Genomic DNA, 19,063 nt, shown 5'->3' with positions numbered 1-19,063 from the left:
CCGAAGTTACAGCAAAGGCTGACGACTCCATACAAGGCCTCAGACTACACTTTTAGATACTCATATTTTAAAAGAAACTGATGAAAAATAACCAAGCCATGGACACAGTTTACAGCAGAGTCTGTCAGTCCAAGTCTGAAACAAAAACGTTGTAACATAGTTTTAACTGGGAATGAAACAGTAAATAGAAACAATGACAAGAATCCCATTTAGAAAGTCACTATGAGTGAAATAGACTTTTTAGCATTTTTAATCTTAGAACAATAGACGCATCATTACAAACCATAGGAGCTCAAAAATCTAACAAATTCAGATCAATCGTTCTGTCTCATGCCTCAAAGCGTTAGTCTTCCTTTAAACACAAAAGGAAAATGTTTTCTAAGTTATTTTGAAAGCTACATCTTGAAACAGCTTCCACTACATGAAAATGAGGTTTTGTTAAAATTCAAACCTTACACTGTTTTGTAGAAACGCAAAGGAAGCGATACTTCCTGACAAAACAAGAGTCTTTCCTAAACAGTTGTACATGGATGACCGAACTGTGGCTTTCAAAATGAATACAGCTCCACGTTCCTCAAGGGTGGCCGCCCCTGTGTCACAGCTGTACCACACCACCGGCACCAGGGCCTTGCTGGTCCACCAGCGGCTGCCACGGCGGGCCTGCCGGCACGGTGCCGGCCAAGCAGCAGGGCTGCCAGGGGCACCACAGTGGGCACAGCCCACCCGCAGCGCCCAGCACCATCGTTTCTCGGCCTGTGACCTGTTCCTATAGCTCCTCCTTTTTGTGATCGCACAGAGACATTTCACTTGCAACTTTAGACTGTGTAAATAATTTGATAAGAGCCTGGTAAGATCAGGAATGACCAGGCCTATTGTAGTACATGAAATATTCTTTGGAAGAAGCTCATTTCAATTTCTAATTTTCCTCTTTCCTCTATGTTACCTACACATGCCATAACACCCACCCAAAAAACAAATACAAATAAACCAAAAAAAAACCAACAAACCAGGCGTTTTTACAGACCACAAGAAGAATTTCTGGAAAGAAAGTTTAACATTCAAAATGAAATAGGGTTACTCCATTTCATCAGCTATGACAAAGGTCAATTCCTCAAGCAAAGCCAGAAATATTAACAAAACAGTATGCTTGCTAAGAGTCTCAATCTAGACTGTTATGCTTAAAAAAAAAAAAAAGAAGAAAATAAAAGTTGTAAATGCAGCCTTTCATACCATGATGTTTTAAGATCACAAAAACAGTGGAAATACAAACTCACCAACTGTGAGGAACAAGATATCTTGAAGAAAAGAATTTGCTGAAATACAAAATATCCCATAAATTGCCAACAGCCTATACTAGAATTTTAACAGCAACAAGTAAAAATAGCTGAGCACAGGGCTAACTAATTTAACTATTATTTGCTGGGGGTTGTTGTATACAAGCAGTTAAAATTGTTGTTAAAGATTTTAAACCCCTGTATCTTCCCCCCTTTAGAGCAATATATCTCTTGTTCATTCTGCTTCTGCATACTGGAGCTTATCAAGATAAATTTAAAGCTTAAAGTGTATTAGAAAAGTTATAACTATGAATTAATTTCTCAGAAAGATTTTTAATTTAGTCTGACCTTTATCAAAATACTGTACCTGCCAGATTCAGGAGTCAGAGCAATACAATTTTTTTTTTTTTAATACAAGCTTTAGACTCTTAAATGCATTTCCCCCCCTCTAGGGAAACCTATGCATTTATACATGCCTATATATACATGCTAATGTCAAAGGTGATTCAAATACAGCTTGAAACATTAGCTTAAGGCATTTCACAGCCAAGGGGGGGGAGGGGGGGGAAATCTTAAAAAACTTGTGCCATAAGTTCCATTCAAAACCACCACCAACACAAAAAAATATTTTGGCTCTCCAATTATAGCAGAAGGTGTTTGGATAACAAGTGATAGCATTCCCTCAGTGTATTCCCTCAGGAAAGAATGCACTCCGATTCACAACTGGAAAACCATCTCAGAAAACACTTGCTACAATTTTCAACTTCATAGCAAAACCCGATTGTCTGGTATTACGTACTTTGGCCAATTTTTAAGTATGCTTATATAAATCACCTGGTTTTACTACAAATAAAACTAAAGTTTCGGGAAATGCCCATCTAGATAAAATTCAGATGCAGCACAACCCATTTTACAATTCTATGTAGTAAAAATATCCATGTACGGACTCATGTTAAAAATGCCTTTGTAAGTAGTATCAGGACTGTGACAAAACCTCTCTCAACTTGCTCTCTGTATTACTGAAACACTACAATGATGGTTTTTGTTTTGGTTTCTAAAACTTCAAAAAAGAACAGCAGAAGAATCTTGCTCACTTTACTGGAGAGACAGAATTTACAAGTCACTTTTAGAAAACCTGGTATTTTTTAGGTTTTTTGGTTATTGTTTGTTGGTTTTTTTCTGCATAGTCAACCCAACTATGTAATCATGACTCCTTTTTGAAAGCAGATCAATGTTTCATTAAATTATGCAGGTTACTATTTCAGTTAACTAAAAACCAAGTCTCTAAGAACAAATATGAAGCATTAAGTATGTCAGAACAAACACGATTAAGATATGTGGAGACTACGGCATTTTATTCCTGGATTAAGATCACTGGTCAGTACTTATGCTTAGAAGTTAACAGAGAAAAATACTAAAATGCTACTGCATAGAAATTATACTCCTCATTTAATAACAAATAAGGCTCCAGACACAGTTTCAAAATATTGCAACTGCTGGACTGAGCAGGAAACATACACTACACTTGACCAAAACCACCAAAAACCCCTAATACAAAGCAAAGTTTTGTTTTTGCAGTGTCACTACAAAAAGGTCTAATGCCTCCCAACGTGAAATGCATCTCATGCCCAGAGTCACACCATTTGCCTTCAAAAAGACAAACATGACCATATAGCTGGAACTGAAAATCAACAAAAATGCAATGAGCAGAACATAAGGATAACCTGAAAGGCAAATACGTGCTGGGGTTTTCCCCTATGAAACTTTACCGAGTCTTTTATTGGTATATCTTTACCACTAGATTCTACATGAGAAAGATGCTGGATTTTAAATCTACTCTCCCAAAACAGCATGCGTTAAAAAAAGACCCAATTTTTCCTTACAACATTTGAAAAGAATAATATTTTTGCAGCAAAATATTGCTAGGAGACTGCTGCTGTTTTGCTGCTGCAAGTATGCATGCATGTAACTGACAAATGCTTATGCTCACAAAACCAGTTAACTAACAGGGACACACACTGTTTTCTGCCACGTCGACAGAACACATTTTCCAGACGGAAATTTCAAAATTGGTTGGGAAATTAGTTCTTTTCAAGCTTTTAGAAAATAGCACAGCAAAAAGCAGTTATAACTAGAAACTCCGATAGAGAGTTTAGAAAGAGAGGTTTATCCAAACCGTATCATTTACACACCATGCTACCTGTGTGCAAATAAATAGCCTATTAAACCTGTATTTAACTGAAAGTCTGAAACATGTAATGCAAGTATACTCAACTAGAATGTACCTGATTTTGACAACATGGGCAAGCAACTAATAAAAACCATCCAGTAACTGACCTGAGCAGAAGGACAAAAAAAAAAGTTGCTTCTTCTGCCCTTTGGCTTTTATTATGTCCTTGAGCACTTTCACAGCCTCACCCTTCCCCCTTAAGCAGAATTCAAGTCTGGAGAAACCGCATGAACATTTATTCAACAAGTACTACTGCACCAAGCCTTAAAATAATGCAAGTTAGTAATTTTGTGTCTTTTGTATAACACAGCAACTACTTAGCTTCCATCACCCAACAAAATTTCAGTGTCATAATTATTCTGTAGAAAATTATCAGCTTCTGTAGAGAAACATCATTAGCAATGGCTGTGAATTTTCTTCAACAGAGCAATTAGCACTTTCAGATCTATGTTTAATACCAAGTTCTTCAAACAGCAAAATCCTGAAAAAAAACCAACACAGTATAAAGGTAGCGAATAATATAAATACAGCTTCAGTTAGCCAAAATCCAACAAGAATTCCCCCAGCACAAGACCAGGAAAGGACAGAACCAACGCTGTATGATCCGTGGGAGAGGGGAACAGATTTAAATTCTTATGCATGATTTATTTTTATTCCCTATAAACCACCTACTGATTCATTTTCTTGAAGTTCAAAAAATTTACAGCAGGTATGTGCTACTTCCTCAAAAGTCTGATTCTCAAGTTCCAGGTATCAGAATAGAGCTTAAAAAAAATCATGCTGCTTCTCTGAATGCTCTGTCAAGAAAGTACCATCCTGCCTGTTTAATGAACAGTCTGTTCTAAGACCTTTTGAAGTGATTAGAAACAACGGCTTTTGGGTGTGCTATAACTAAAATCCTGATAGTTTTCTATGATAAAAACCCGCCAGGCTACCAGGCTGCACAATGACATTAGAGGGTACTGTACTCTGACTTCCCGAGCGGGAGGCATCTGGACCCGAGAGGATTGCCCACTGCACCTTGTGGCGGTGTGCTCCCCCTGTACCCTCCTGCCCCCGCCCCATCTGACCTGTCCCCATGGCCCTGCTCAAGTGATAATCACGAGTGGCAGTTGTGATGGATGCATCCAGCTCGGAGTGGATTCCGGGGAGACGGATAACAACACAACAGCCAAGGGCTAATTTACGGCAATGTGTCTACCTAACCACAGTGCTGGTCAGTGTCCAACTCAAGCTAGATTTGGAAGAAACTAACATACGAGTTGGTATGTAAATATGACTATGAGTCAATCATCTAACCCCCATAAATAGTGAGCAGCCTAAGAGTCCTTTGAGCTCTCCTGCATGGCAGCGGGCTGCACGCCAGGATCTCCCCTTGAGTAGGGATGCCTCTCAACGTTACTCCTCGAGGTTGAGAGATTCCTTGCCACAACAGATCCTCAGTAAGTGACTAATAGCATGCTAAACTTTGAAATCTTAGCTAAGTGATATAAAGGATTGATTGCGTGTATATAATCCTTTAGACATAAGCTGTTGACCAAGTCTGGGACTAGGATTGGATCCAGCCACACCTAGACTCCTCTTTGAGAAGGAGTTTAGAAAGCAAGGGGGTGCTCTCTGAACCTCATGACTCAACGGGAGGGTCTCCCTGACAGTCCTGTCTGACCCTGTTCTCTATGCAGTAAATAATCAAGTGTATCTTGCCATCAAATCTCGTTAAAACACTGTCGCATTTATTATCAAACTTTGTTATCAATAAACATATTGCTCTTACAAGCGCACTCTCACTCCATCTGCGACACAACTCTACCCAAAGGAAAAGTAAAAATCAGAGAAGCACACAAGCGTTACAAAGAAATCCCCAAACGTTCTTTAGTAGCGTGAAAAAAAATACACCACTATAGTTGTTTTACTTTGTCTAGATGCCTTCCTGCCTTAGTTTTCCTATTCTTAAGCATTCTTTAGGCTTGTATTAGTTTTCCAAAAGGAAAGAGAAAAGTCCAATAGTGCCTCTACCGAAGAATGTAAGCTTTTCCTTTTTTTTCCTCATCTATTTTATTTTTTTAAAGGAATACACTAGCTGAAAAGAAGCTAAAAATTTCTTCTTGTCACCTCCGATCTGTTCTGTCAAACAATGCTGGCTACTCCTCAACCGCCACCGAGAGATATTTCATCAGGACATAAAAGCCCCCGTTCAGTGTTCCATTGCTGCCTTCTTCCCGAGATTTCAGACCTAAAAAGCATTTGAAATATGTGACAGACAACACTTTGTCCTCAGTCACTGTACTTCAGTAGAAAATTAAAAGTTTAATGACCCTTGCTGTTTAATTATGCCAGGTTTAAGAATTCTTTCTGTCACCTTCCATAGGTTTTATCTTCTATATTCATAATGAAATGAACAGATAAAAAAAGTTGCATACCTCAAAGTCCCACAACACAGAGCCGCTGTGGGCAACTGTTTAAGCAAAATATCTTAAATACAGAAAGAAGGTAGAAGCTCTTCTAGCTCTACTCAGAAGTAGCTACAATTTGGATCTCACCTACAAGTCTCAATATTAATGTAACAGAAAATATATGGACTTTTTGCTTAGACAAAACATCTGCAGCATCAGATATTCACCAAAAAAATCATCTTTTCATAAGCACTCATGTTCTTGGAATAGCAGTCTTGTGCAAGAGTCCTCATTTTTTTTTCCATATTATTGTCACAATACATATTTCACCAGGCTGACTTGTTAAAAATCAAATATGCAATTATGCAAGCTAATTAGCTCATTTTATTACTTGTGCTTTGGACAATAAAACTTGAAGAAACATTGCAGTAACTTTCAGAAAAATTACCGTTTCTTGTAGCAAATGTTTCATCATCGTATTGAATTTTTCTTTTTTTAAATATGAAGTATTAAGCGATTTTTCACAAAGAAACAGGCATCCTCCAACAGCAATGCTCTTACTTTTCTCATTCATTTATAAGAAGAGCAGAGAAGCATAATGTTAACAACTTTGCTTAGTAAGCAGAGACTGATATGCAAACAAGAGGATTCAAAAATCCAAATGTCTGGATTTCTTCCAGTATCTATGCTGCAGAGATCTCAAGTACTGCTTTCATCCACACAGCACTCATCTGTCCTTATATATAGCTCATTCCCAAATGCAAAACTTAGCTCACTAACTCTGCTTTTGTTCCTCTTCCGGGAAACTTTAGGAGGATGGTATGAGTAAATTTGAAGTCTTGTCTATACAACGCTAATGAGTGCATTTAGACCACTGGAAAAAGTTTAAGGTAATATATAAAACACGACTGAATAACTACTTCTACAACATGTAATAAAAGCTAATCAGAAGCAGGTTTGCTGATGGCAGATCTTAAGTGCTTAGGACCTACAGAAAGGGTTGATAGGTAGGCATCACAAACAGCACAGCCGTGCTGGAAGTACTGTTCACAAGCACCGTTTCAAAATGGCATCGTCACTGCACGCACCATAACGCATGAAGAAGGCTGTGTGCAGTAACAAAAGTATTTGAAGGATGGGGGGGTGGCGGGGAATGAAAGGATTATGGGGAAAAGGCTGTGGATACTTGTCACATGAGAGATGCCTGCTCTGACTCATGCTCTAGTGGCAGAGGGCACCCTATGATAAATCACTCTTCAGGAACAACTGTCCAAATCTCAGCCAGTGGCTGCTTGCCAGCACAGGACAACATGTACCTAACAAGCTATGAGCTCGAAAGATTTCTCTTCCCAAAAGCCAAGTTCCTAACTGTTAACAGTGTACAAAATGGAGGCAGGTAGAGGCATCTCCCAATTTTGAGGGAAAGCAAATAAGCAAAGATACACTATGACTACCTAGCTTCACATGGAGTTTCAATTAAACAGCTCTCCTCTATACAACAGCAGGTCATAATGAATAACACCTCGAAGTATCTAGGCAAAACGAGAAAGAGTTTCACTCTCCTCTAAAGCAAAAATGGTATAGGAGCATAAACAAAGAAATGACGTATAAGGGAAAAAAAATAGAAAAAAGAAAAAAGAAACTGAGCAGTCGCTCCTAAGTAAGACTCTTAAACACAAAAAAACCCAATAATAAAATCTAGAATCACAAGCATCTATAGAAAACTAATATTTTACCCAAACCATGTAGATGATCCTGGATGAAAATTGGTCAAGGGGACCATCCAGGAAAGTGGATTCTTCTCATTCACCAAGCCTTTGCAGGACTCCTACCACGCAACTCCAAGAAAAAATTAAGCTGTTCAGCCAGGCTGGGTACAAACTGGATACAGCACCAAATCCATTTATCTGCTGTCAGAATAACCACACACTGACTTTCTTGCTTAAAGCTTACAGAAAAAGCCCGAGAAAGATAAAAAGGAATGACAGTGATGTGGGCTTCAACAGGGCAATGCCACTTCCCTCGGCTGAAGCAGGCAAAAGTACCTCAAAGGGCCCGAGCACACAGATGGTTCAGCAGCTGATGTGCCTTCGCTGAACACCAGCTGCTCTTCACAGAAGAATCTCTCCCAGTTACCACAATGTTTTGGGGTTGTGGGGTCATCAGGTAGACCCGAGTAGGATGATGAACAGTTGTTTAAGGGTGCTAAGGAAAAGCACCAGCTCTGAAGACAGGCACCGGTCAGATCTTCCCTGCTCCGCATGCCTGAAGTAAGCTGAAACTAAGCCAGAAGAGGAATTCTGTATCATTCTGCTAACACAAAGGGAGAGAACAGCAGATGAATATGATAAAAACCTGACCCCAAAATATCCTTATCCTAACCCACCAGTGCATTAAGGCACTAGCCTAAAAATCAGTCAAGGACTGTTCAGAGCTACACAACAAACCTCAGCTTGAGTTCAGATCTGTAAGCAACAAGACTGTTTTGCAAGAGAAAGCATTTATGAGCAGGACAGCTCCTGGGAAACAAAATGTCCTCACGTATTTAGAGACGATTCACAAAGAATCCGCATAGTACCACTTAAAGGTTGACATTTGCTAGTTTTCTAAGTTACATCTTACATGCCCATACCACGTACAAACAGCTCTGTGAACTTTTATTAGGTGATGCCCAACTCTTCAGGGTTGTAGCACTGTCTCCTGAAGTGCTTTAAACAGACCTTCACAATAATTTGAAGGAGCATTAAATTACTACAGACAAATAAAAGGATGAAGCCTTAATAACTGTTAAGACCACATGGATCTCATGGCTGAGATGGTTTCCCCTATTCCGGTGGCACACCACAGTATGATCTTTAATTAGTATTATGGCTCTAGCATACTTTTTTTTTTTTTCCTAAATCCCTAACATCAGACATCCTTTCCCACAGATCTGGAAAAAAATTAAACCCAAATCCTTTTTGTCCAGAGACTCAGTGGATTGCAGGGAACACATACAAGTAACTGCTAACTGCAAGAACATTTTAGATGGCAACAATGCAAAAACCCCAAATACTGCTGGACTGAAAATATAGGAACTTAAGGAATATGGCTCTTTAGCACTATGGTGAGGGTAAAGCAAGAGCTGAAACTGTAGATCAGTTTCCCAGACACCCCTTCAGATTTTTTAAAAAGTAAGGGTACCTAAAGAAAGAAAAAAGAAAGCTGCTACTCCAGCTTTGTCTGAATGACTTAATGTTTCATCTAAGTTCTTCAGAAAGTGGTGGGGACCAAAGAAAGTACGGAAAGTAAAACTTCCGATTCAATACAGGTTAGCACTGATATTCAGATATTTCTCATAAATTAAGCCTTCACTTTCCAAACAAATTCCACTGGGTACACTGCGATCCTATGTCTGACTGGAAATTGCATTTGCTCAGAAAATAGAGCAGTCAATACACCATCCCAATAATTAGCAAATTTTATTGCTAAAGTCAGAAAAGAAAAAGTTGGTTTGGAGACAAGTCCTATCTGTCAAGGGCACAAGTGGAAAACTGGTGCTGTTGACTGCCATTTAAATATACTTTTTATTCAAATACAGGACCTTTCTTTCTCATTACATTTCTGTAACTACTATAACGTCTGCAGCACAACAGAGATTTTCAGTTTTTTAGTTTCATCCAAGCACTTAACATCAACTTATAGCCAAATAAAATACCCTAGTTAGGACAGAAAAAACTCCACGAGTAGAAACTCAGCATCTTCAGAAAGAAAACCGAAGTCCAGCAATCTTTAGTTACGGCTAGAACAAAGTTAATGGTCTAACGAGTAGAAATCCTAGCTACATCACACGTGGCATACCAGGCGCTCTGAATCAATTTAAATCACGTCTGATGTGCTTTCCTCCAGAGTTGTGGAGTTCATAGCGCATTATACTGAAATAAGCCTGTGTTGAAGATTCTGGTTTATGAGCAGCTGCCGCCGAACAGCAGACAGGAAGTTAAGCTGCATTAGAAACGAGATGGAGAACGGTATTATAAAGGGGAGGGGAAGTAAAACAACTTCACACACTTCATCAGGGTAGTAACTGGTATTTAAACAATAAAAAAGAGTATCTGAGAACTAATGTTCTTGCAGGTAAGAAAGACCAGAGCTATATAAGCATCTCGAGTAACAAATGAAAACCAGGGACATTTTATCTTACTGTAAGAAGTATACAAAATGAATCATGCAAAGAAAGTTGATCACACAGTTCTTAACAGAAGAAGGGGACTTTCAATAAAACTAGATTTTTAAGAAGCACTGAAGTCCACAGACACACAGTTCAGCCTGAAGCTCATATGGTATCCATATAAAACTGAAGTAAAAATTAAAGAACTTCATTAGGCACAAAAAAATTAGTCTAACTAATTAATGATAACAGAGAACCAAGGCGAAAATAAAGCTCTCCATTTCATTCCAGGGTTCAATTACATGAGATTTCAGGCAATACATTAAACTACTACGCTGTCTGCCTCTGAATTTCTTAACAATATCTATTCATTTATTCTTTAAAAAAGAACTGGACATTAGCTGACAACACAAAGGTATGGTTCGGATATCCAGAAACAGGACATACACTGAATTTGACCCCCCCACACCCCCACAATCACAATGAAATAAAATGTTCTATGTTTTTTACAATCTAGGGACCTATTTTTAGTGCTACTACTTCTTTTGCTATGACAAACCTGAAAAATTGCTCAAACACACAATTAAATTTGCTACAGGCCAAAGACAGCACAGAATGTTAAAACTATCTCAAAAAAATGTTAAGGTTGAGTTTAAAATGAGTAGAAACCTTAAGTGAACACTTAGCTATCCAATTCTTGAATTAATGAAGACAGGGTACCCACTAGAGCCCTACCCACCCATTGTGAACATCAGATGCATCAAATTAAAAGGCAAATTAAGCATAGGAAAAAACCCTCAGTTAAGAAACACCAGAATGAAAAACCTCAAGCTTATGAAGCAGACATTCACAGAATCCTGACTTTCGCATGGATTCACAAGGGTGTTGCTCTTTCTAAAATTCAATAATTTATGAAGCAATTCTAGCAGATACTGCATTGACAGCTTTGTCAATCTGTGTACAAAACTGCTTAGGCACAATAGTGACATACTTCAACCCTGGATAAACTATTTTGGGCCATCATTTGCTTAGCCAAACACTGAAGCAGAATTCCAGAATAAAAATATTCTAGCATTGGTAAGTTTATCTACATTCTAGATCTCAAACTAATGCCTAAAATAATAATTAACTGACAGCTCCCCCCACAGCCTTTTTTTATTCATATAATTAAAAACATGCCTTGCTGGCTTAAATCCAGTGATGAACAAACACACATTATGCACTGCCTCAAGAATCAAAGTTCATTAAACAATGTTGCACAGAGCTACAAAAATCACATGGTGTTAAGAGACTGTTGGAGCCTATGAAAGAAATTCTTAATAAAACCAAACGACAAAAATCTGTAGAGGACAGTATCTCAGACAAGTCACATGAAACATTTAACTGTTTCTGTTGATAACGTAACAAACACTCTCCCATTCTGCTTATTCCTCTTCTGAAGTTACGGGAGTGGCTTACTTTCAGACAAGTTCAATTCTGTGCAGAGCAAGCCTGCGTTCGCATGTGATTTACACTAGTAAAGTTTGATTACAACGGTGAATTTGTGATTTGCTCATACCACAGCATAACACTATTCCCATTTATTAGTTTGTCCACCTCTAGCCTCATTCAAATGAATTCTTCTAAACATTTTAGTGAAGCACCCTAGAATTTACTGTAAACACACATAAAACAGGGAGTGGCATTCATTAATGAGGCTCATGTTCTATTTTAATACACAGCGTATCTACCACGCTCTTGCATGATTAAGACAACACAAGAAAATGGATGAAGTAGTTCAGTACTTTAAAAATTCATTCAGAGAAAACAAAGTTAAAAAAATCATAGGAGTAAATAAAATTAGTTTTGAACTGGCAAGAAGAGAGACTTCAGTCTTCTTACACATTACAAGAAAAATTCCTCATTCAATTGTGAGCCAGAATCAATATTTTTCAATAAGAGCCAGATTCAATTCCGTTTCCTTAGCAAAGCAGTCAGTACCCAGCATAGCCAACTTCACTCCTTCTCCCCCAATTTGTCAAACTTCTGCAAGCCTCACAGGACTAAATGGAAAACAATTTTTTTCCAAAAAACCTCATTAACTTGAATTCCAAATACCATATCTGGCCTCAGGAATTTTTTTCCCTTCCAATCAAGTTTTCCCACTATAGGAAATATTTATCTTCCACCTAGCAGCATTTAAAAGACCCAATATGCCATTAAACCTGAATATGCCTCAAATATTTCCTCCAGCCTGGTAGGTTTGGTAGCATTAGCTGTTACTTGTTACAAGAATGGGTAAAAAATTTTAGGCAAAAGCAAGAATTTTGCAGTCTATTAAAAAAAAATCTTTGAAGTAAAAAAATTATACAGAAATTAGCGCAAAACAGAAAGGCTATGACGACTTAAGTGCTGGTCCAAACCTACTGAGGTCTGCAGAAAGTCTCCTATTGAGCTCAGTGATGTCTGGATCAGTCCCAAAGCATCTACAGTAGCATAAATAAAAGACAGCATCTACGTTTTAAAGATATGTTTTTCCTGTAAAACAAAATCAGCTCTAAGTGATTGCAGTAACTTTATTCTGATGAGACTAAGCAAGGTTTCTGACTTTAAATCTAATACAACTTCACAGTAACCATCACTGTCACTGGGGAATTCTAGCTATGATATCAGTCTACAGGACAACCACCTCAGAAAAAAAATTATTCAGAAATCAATTCTGAAAGCAATGCTTCTTCTGTATTATAGCTCATGGCGAAACCGAGAAAAAAAAGAAAAGCTTCGTTCCACTAAGCAGCACACTGAATGCTTGCTGTATCAACTGGCAACTTAAGACCCAATGAAGTAACCTGTTCAAAGCGCAAATTTTCACTAGTCTACCACAATTCATTGGCCAAAGTCTAATTTCTGAACCATTTTCGAAGCACCTACTCAACACCAAATTGAAGTTGGTCCCCAAGATTTCATCATAGCATGACAGCAGAAATATGGTTCTCTTCTTCAAAATAATAAAAAGCCACCAGTACTGCCCACGTGTTTCCCTCCAAAAATATTAACATGCTTTAAAACAAAGCGAGACCAGATTCTACCCTACCAGCCTTCAGTTGTACTCATGTGACTACCTACAGGCACACAGATGTGCAATATTAGTAATTTCACATCATACATGCAGCCCATGCTAATAAGATCATAAGCACAACGTAAAAATTTCTTTCAGTCGCAACAATTTCCTTCTTACCTTGCCTCCTTCTCTTTCAAAGTCGACATATTCCCGGGTCGGTGTCTGTCGCTGCTCCCCCTGCCAGCTGGCCGGAAAAAACTGGAGAGACAGATTGGTTCCTGTGGCCACAAAAGCCTTTTAGAAAAATCAATACAAACAGGATCAGGGAGCAAGACATTACATAAATTATGCAGGCAGTCATTTATTTTTACATCAGTTTATGTCTTAAGCCAGGCAGCATAGAGAATACTTAAAGTCAAAAACATGCACTCATCATTTTTCTTAAGTATTAAGTTACAAACATCTGATTCCATTTTGACAACATTTGCCATTGGCTGCTTCAGATATAAAATACAACATGGAATCAATACTTCTTTCAAATCAGTTTTGCTGACATTAGAATCTGTCCTTTCAGTTCTGTCTGGATACCCTGCACCAACTTAGTACCTACAACATTAAAAATTACCCATGTTTTTTAAAGAGCTTGCATATCTCTAAAAGAAGTACTGCTGAAGGAAAATGAACTCCTGAAACCTGTTACCAGGGACAACTTTCTTTGAAAGAAAAGGACTCGTTTCTTTCCACAATCTACTTGTACCTAGACAAACACTTATCTGAACTGAAATGTAAATATTCCTATTCTATTGTCTACAGGCAAGCAGCATCAATATACAGCTCAATAAACTTCACAGGATGAAGCCCTCTTGCCACATTAAGACACCAGTGAAATCCACATCAGCAGATGCTGTGTCAGTGAGAATAGGCAACCATAGGAATTCTTCTGAGCTGCAGCCCTTTATAAAATCATTAAAGGGACTGACTTAACTTAGAAAAAGCATATATTGCTTTCAAGTAAATAGTTTTCTATGGTTTCAAATGAAAATAAGATTCAGCTTTCTTTATAAACTCTCTGTATTTATTTGTGTATCTTATCAACTCCAATCCATGATGAGTATGTCAATTTCTAGACATGAAATAAAAAATTATTTTTGCAAGTAGAAGTTGGATTCACAGTATTTCTACCCTTCTCTGGTACACGTGAGTATGTCCCGTAATCGTGTGAATACTCGAGCATGCTCCCACAACATAAATCTACTGAAAATCCCAGGGTTAAACGTGATTTGTTGCAATCAAATAACTGTATTGATTACCATAATCACTTCGATTTAAATGGTCATTAATCCAGAATACAGTTTTTCTTAAAAGCTATACAAATACTACTCTAATAGTTGGAATTTCCTGACAAGCAGATTCCTTTCAAGCAACCCAGAATTCAGCAACTTTATGGTATAACTGTCCTGCTACCTATGACACAATAGCTCTACACGTTATTTAAGATAGTTCTGGTCATGCACTGCAATGCTGTCTGTCACAGGATTAATACCTCCCATTTTGAAAGTAGAAGTGCTTTGTCTTGACTTTTTCCCCTCCGCCAAGGGAGACTAATACTCTGCAATCAGGTTCCATTCCAGGCTATCCTTAAAAGCAGATTTTTAAATTTTTTTTTTAAAATCTCCTGTTAAGCACATTCTCAACGTCACTAAAATTGACGAATCAGTCCTGCTAATACTAGGGGGGATATTGTATTGGTACATTAATATCTGTTTGCCCTACAATATGCAAAGACAAACATTTCAATCAATGTAACAGAAGCTTCATCGAGGATACGCTTGCACGAATAGGAAGCATCAAAACTGCGAGGGCTGCAGACCATCAGTATCAGGCTGACTAGCTTGTATTATCCCTTTGCTTTTCTAAGTGATTTTATTTACATATCAACAAAAAAATTATACCTCTCTCCAAATATTTTTGACTCATAAGTCATCACCATTTAGTCTGTTCAAGAACTACCTTCCCACCTCCGAGCATCTTTAGCAAATACGTGTTTTATACCCCTTCATTTGTACACTTAAAACAAAATGCCCAGGAGTGAGATCTTTGAGAGCAGACCAACTGACCACTGCAGCCCTCCAGACCGCTCCAGTTTCTGCAGGCCCCAAGGATACTGGGCCAGAAGTACTGTGCTTGCTTTATGGGAAACCGAGCGAGACAGTGAAGTGCCCATGCCTCCCCCAACCTATGCTAGGGGGCCATGAAAAACCATGGGAGAAATATCAGAGAAAAGAAGAAAATGAAAGTACACAAGTTCCCACATCCTCATGGAGTCACGCGGGCAACATTTACATCATAGACTATTTAAAAAGCTACATAGACATTTATTCTCTAGATTTTTGAAGCCTCTTCCCTCCCTTTCAACAGATAGAACCATCCAATTAAAACACCCATGTGCTTCTCAAATCAAAATCATAAGTCAATACTGAAAAAAACTCGAGAACAGTCTTGCCAGTAACCACACAGGACTACACCGAACGCAACAATTTTCTTCTAGTAACAAGCAAATTTTAAAAAATTAAAAAAAAAAAAAATCACACCACTACTTTGGTCTTAAACTTGGAAGTATGAAAATTGTAATTTTCTATACAGAGCCTTTCAAAGCTCAGTTTGAAATGCTATCATACACATATGCCTCAACTTTTGCAAAAAGCTTATCAGGTAGTACAAGGGTGATCTGACCCACACGTAGACAACGTTAATACAAGTACCTTCCAAACAAATAGGTAGTTAGGAAGTCTCCCAAAACAAACTGAACATGTAAAGTTATTTTCAAGTTATCAAAGCAATACCAGTAAGCCCAAAATCTTATTTAATATTTCAGTTATTTTCTCAGTAACACTAGCAATTAATTTTCTTTATTAGATCAAGAGTTATGTGACAGAAGTAACCAACAACCTACTGCCAGTTCTACATTAAATCCCTAAGCTGTTCTCTGGGGTTTTTTTGCCTGCTTAAAAATATGTAATGTCATTTGCGAAGGCTCCCTTTGGAGATAAAAGGATAAATCCTTGATGTCTGGAAAAACATTCAAGACTAAAAAAAGCAAAATTGCTAGCTCTTTTTAACATCAGTCATTACACACACTACATTTCTAAATAAACCTGACTACTTGTGCGCTGTTCATAAAACAAAACCAGATGTTTCAGATCAAGAAATTTAGAGGCTGTTTTATAATGAAGTAGAAGTAAAAATACGTAGAACAGGCATCACTGGTTGCTTCCAAGGGATGAAGTTCTGGCAGAGAAAGACAGCAGCAGGCTTAGAAATACAAAGGTGAAACTACAGTGATTTCCCATTTATATAAATAACCACGTAGGCTACATTAGAAAGCTAGTTTATAAGCTACATGTCCTTTTTTTAGGGAAGGACTCAGGCATACTATGCACTTTCACCTGTTCAGGAACGTCAAATGCTAGCAAACTACGTTTTCCTTAGGTACCCATTGTTTCCCTGGTGACTTTTTAAAGGAAGCAAACATGCACAATGAAAAATGAATATAAAAGTAATAGTAAAATTAAGAGACTGAGTACAGGGGGCCTCTCACAAAATAATATTACAGGTTCTAAGACTACAGATAACAAGCAGGGATAAGATTCAGCTAAAATAAAGTTACTCAGTAAAAGATAACTGTGTACTTGAGTGTATATCCTTTTACTCACAAATGCAAATGAACAAATGAACAAGATCAGTTGCAGTAACCAGTATTCAATTACATTTGTTTGGATGTGCATAAGAATAATTTCATTGTGCATAAGAATAATTTCACTGTGAACTGACTAGCAATATCTATACCACAAGAAATTAAAGAATCATCATAAACCAAACTCGGTGAAAGTAGGGGTTTTTTTCTATAGGAGGGGAATTCTCACCTTGTCTTTCATTATATACTGTAAATGAAAAAGAGGTTACTTCTGCATTTTAAGAACAGCGGAGTTAAGAACTTAACAACAGTACTATGAGATACTGATCCTATAGAAGGAATACACAGCAGAAATCAAACCAGGAAATAACTAGTCACTTCTTGACTACTCCGAGCCATACTTCATCTCACTTCTTAGCTCAGAAGAGAGTGGTCCGTAACTAACCTCAATGAATGACGAAAACAGGGCTCAAGTTGCGAGTTTCAAAGCCCGATTTTAAAAGCATTTGATTCAGTTCACAAATACATCAAACACCTCATTCGAGGACTTTCAGCTAGCGTCTTCTGAACAATTTTACTCATTTCTGAAAGCTGCTGTTTCCGGGGGGGGGGGGGGGGAGAAAAAAGCCGAGTATGGAGGCAAGCGGCTCAGGGGCCAACCCGAGCCCCGGGAAGGAGGCGCAGCCCCTCGCACCCGCGGGCGGCGGGGAGCGGCTCTCCCCGCTCCCCATCACCTGCCTCCGGCCCCGGCCCCGCGCGTCTGTTCGGCGAAGAACCACTACTCTCAGGGGGAAGAAAGACTGCCCGTTAACGAAAGCCTCCCTTCCCTCAGCGCCTGAAAGGCGGCAGATCGGCAGATACCACTTGTTTTCCTGAAGGAAAACTTCCCAGCGCGGCGCGGCCACCCAGACCCCACCGACAGCGCGCAGGGTCCGGCACCCTCCGCTCCCGCCACACCCAGCGCTCGCCGTTCGAGCTCCGTTGCTTCGAAGCGCGGTTTCTCCCCAAAGCCTCCCTGAAACTTTGCGTTTTTTTAAAAAAAGCAAAGCAAGCAGAGCGCGGGGCACAGCGGCGGAGGGGCCCGGGGCGGCCGCTCCCCCGCCCGCGGCTGACAGGCGCCGGCGGCCGCCCCGGCTCGGTCCCGGCGGGCCCCGAGGGGAGCGCGGCGCCACTTACGATCTCGGAGCGGCCGTCGCGGCAGGCGTTCTGGAAGCGGGCCTGCCTCTCCTCGTGGGGCCGGTCCCTGAAGCCGGTGTATTTAATCTGCGGAGAACAGGGCGCGCAATCAGGAGGGGCCAATCCCGGCGATAAGGGGGCAGCGGAGTGCACAGACTGCGCCTCCCGGCTCGGCTCGCCGGCCGCGGCTGAGGCGAGGCGCGGGGCTCCCCCGGCCCCTCCGCGGCCCGCGGAAACTTTCCCCGCGGCGGGCGGAGGGAGGGAAAGGGGGGGGGGGGGCACGGCTGCCGCCTCACCTCGCACTCGCGGCTCAGCTTCCTGAAGAACTCCTCGTTCTCGAACTTGCTCCGCTGGTCGGGGACAACCCGCGGCATGGTGGTGGGGCCGCCGCCGCTGCCCTCCCTCCCTCCCGCCCGCCCCGCGCTGTCCCGGCCCCAGCGCTCGCCTCGCCCTTTGTTAGCCCCCGCCGCCGGCGCCCCCCTCCCTCCTCCTCCCCCTCCCCCTCTCCCTCCTCCCCCCGCCGCGCGCGCAGAGCAGCAGCCGCCGCCGGAGCTCGCGCTGCCGCCGCCACCGCGCGCCGCCCTCTCTCCTCTCCCCCCCCCCGACTTCCTCCCGGCTCGTAAACTCCGGCCGAACAGCCGCGCCATTCACAACTCCGCCGCCGCCGCCGCGCATGCGCCGCGGGGCTGCCGCGCCTCCCTCAGAGGCGGGAAGCGGGGTTGGGGGGGGGGCGGGGGTGAGTCAGTGCCCCCCGCCACAGGCGGGCCGTGACTCAGCCCGCGGCGCTGCGGGGAGCGGGGTCGCTCCCCCTCGCTCCCCCGCTCTTAACGCGGCTCGTCTCGATCGTTTCCGGCTTCCTGCTTCGAGGGGAGCACCCTCAGCCCTGCCGCGGGCGGGCGGCGGCCGCCCCCCTCTGCCCCGGCGGCGGTGGGGCGCTGCCCCCTCGCAGCGGGGCCTCGGCCGCCCCTCCCGGGCCGCCCCCTGCACCTGCTCCGGCCGCCCCGCCTGGGCTGGGAGAAGGGAGAGGGCGTCGTGGCCCCCCCCGGCCCCGGGGGGCGGTGAGGAGGGGACAGTGCTGGCGTCGCACTGGCCTCCTCAGGCTCCCC

General features: G+C 41.1%; 1 protein-coding gene across 5 annotated transcripts in view; it reads right to left on the bottom strand.

Annotated features, from left to right (window-relative positions):
- The window catches only part of CBFB (core-binding factor subunit beta), a 45,220-nt gene extending 26,830 nt beyond the window's left edge, over positions 1–18,390 (bottom strand). For all 5 annotated transcript variants that reach the window (XM_087740046.1, XM_087740044.1, XM_087740047.1 and 2 more), the window contains exons 1-3: positions 18,254–18,390; positions 17,958–18,044; positions 13,265–13,381 (exon numbers count right to left, since the gene is read on the bottom strand). In XM_087740046.1, coding sequence (XP_087596172.1) covers positions 13,265–13,381; positions 17,958–18,044; positions 18,254–18,331 — 282 coding nt within the window. In that variant the 5' untranslated portion in view covers positions 18,332–18,390. The remainder of the gene's footprint in view (positions 1–13,264; positions 13,382–17,957; positions 18,045–18,253) is intronic.
- Between the last annotated feature and the right edge of the window lie 673 nt (positions 18,391–19,063).

Source organism: Nipponia nippon, unplaced genomic scaffold (genome assembly GCF_047370975.1).
Source record: "Nipponia nippon isolate SJK-2023a ecotype South Korea unplaced genomic scaffold, ASM4737097v1 scaffold_7, whole genome shotgun sequence".
NCBI classification, from domain to species: domain Eukaryota; kingdom Metazoa; phylum Chordata; class Aves; order Pelecaniformes; family Threskiornithidae; genus Nipponia; species Nipponia nippon.
This window is presented reverse-complemented; position numbering and strand designations above follow the sequence as displayed.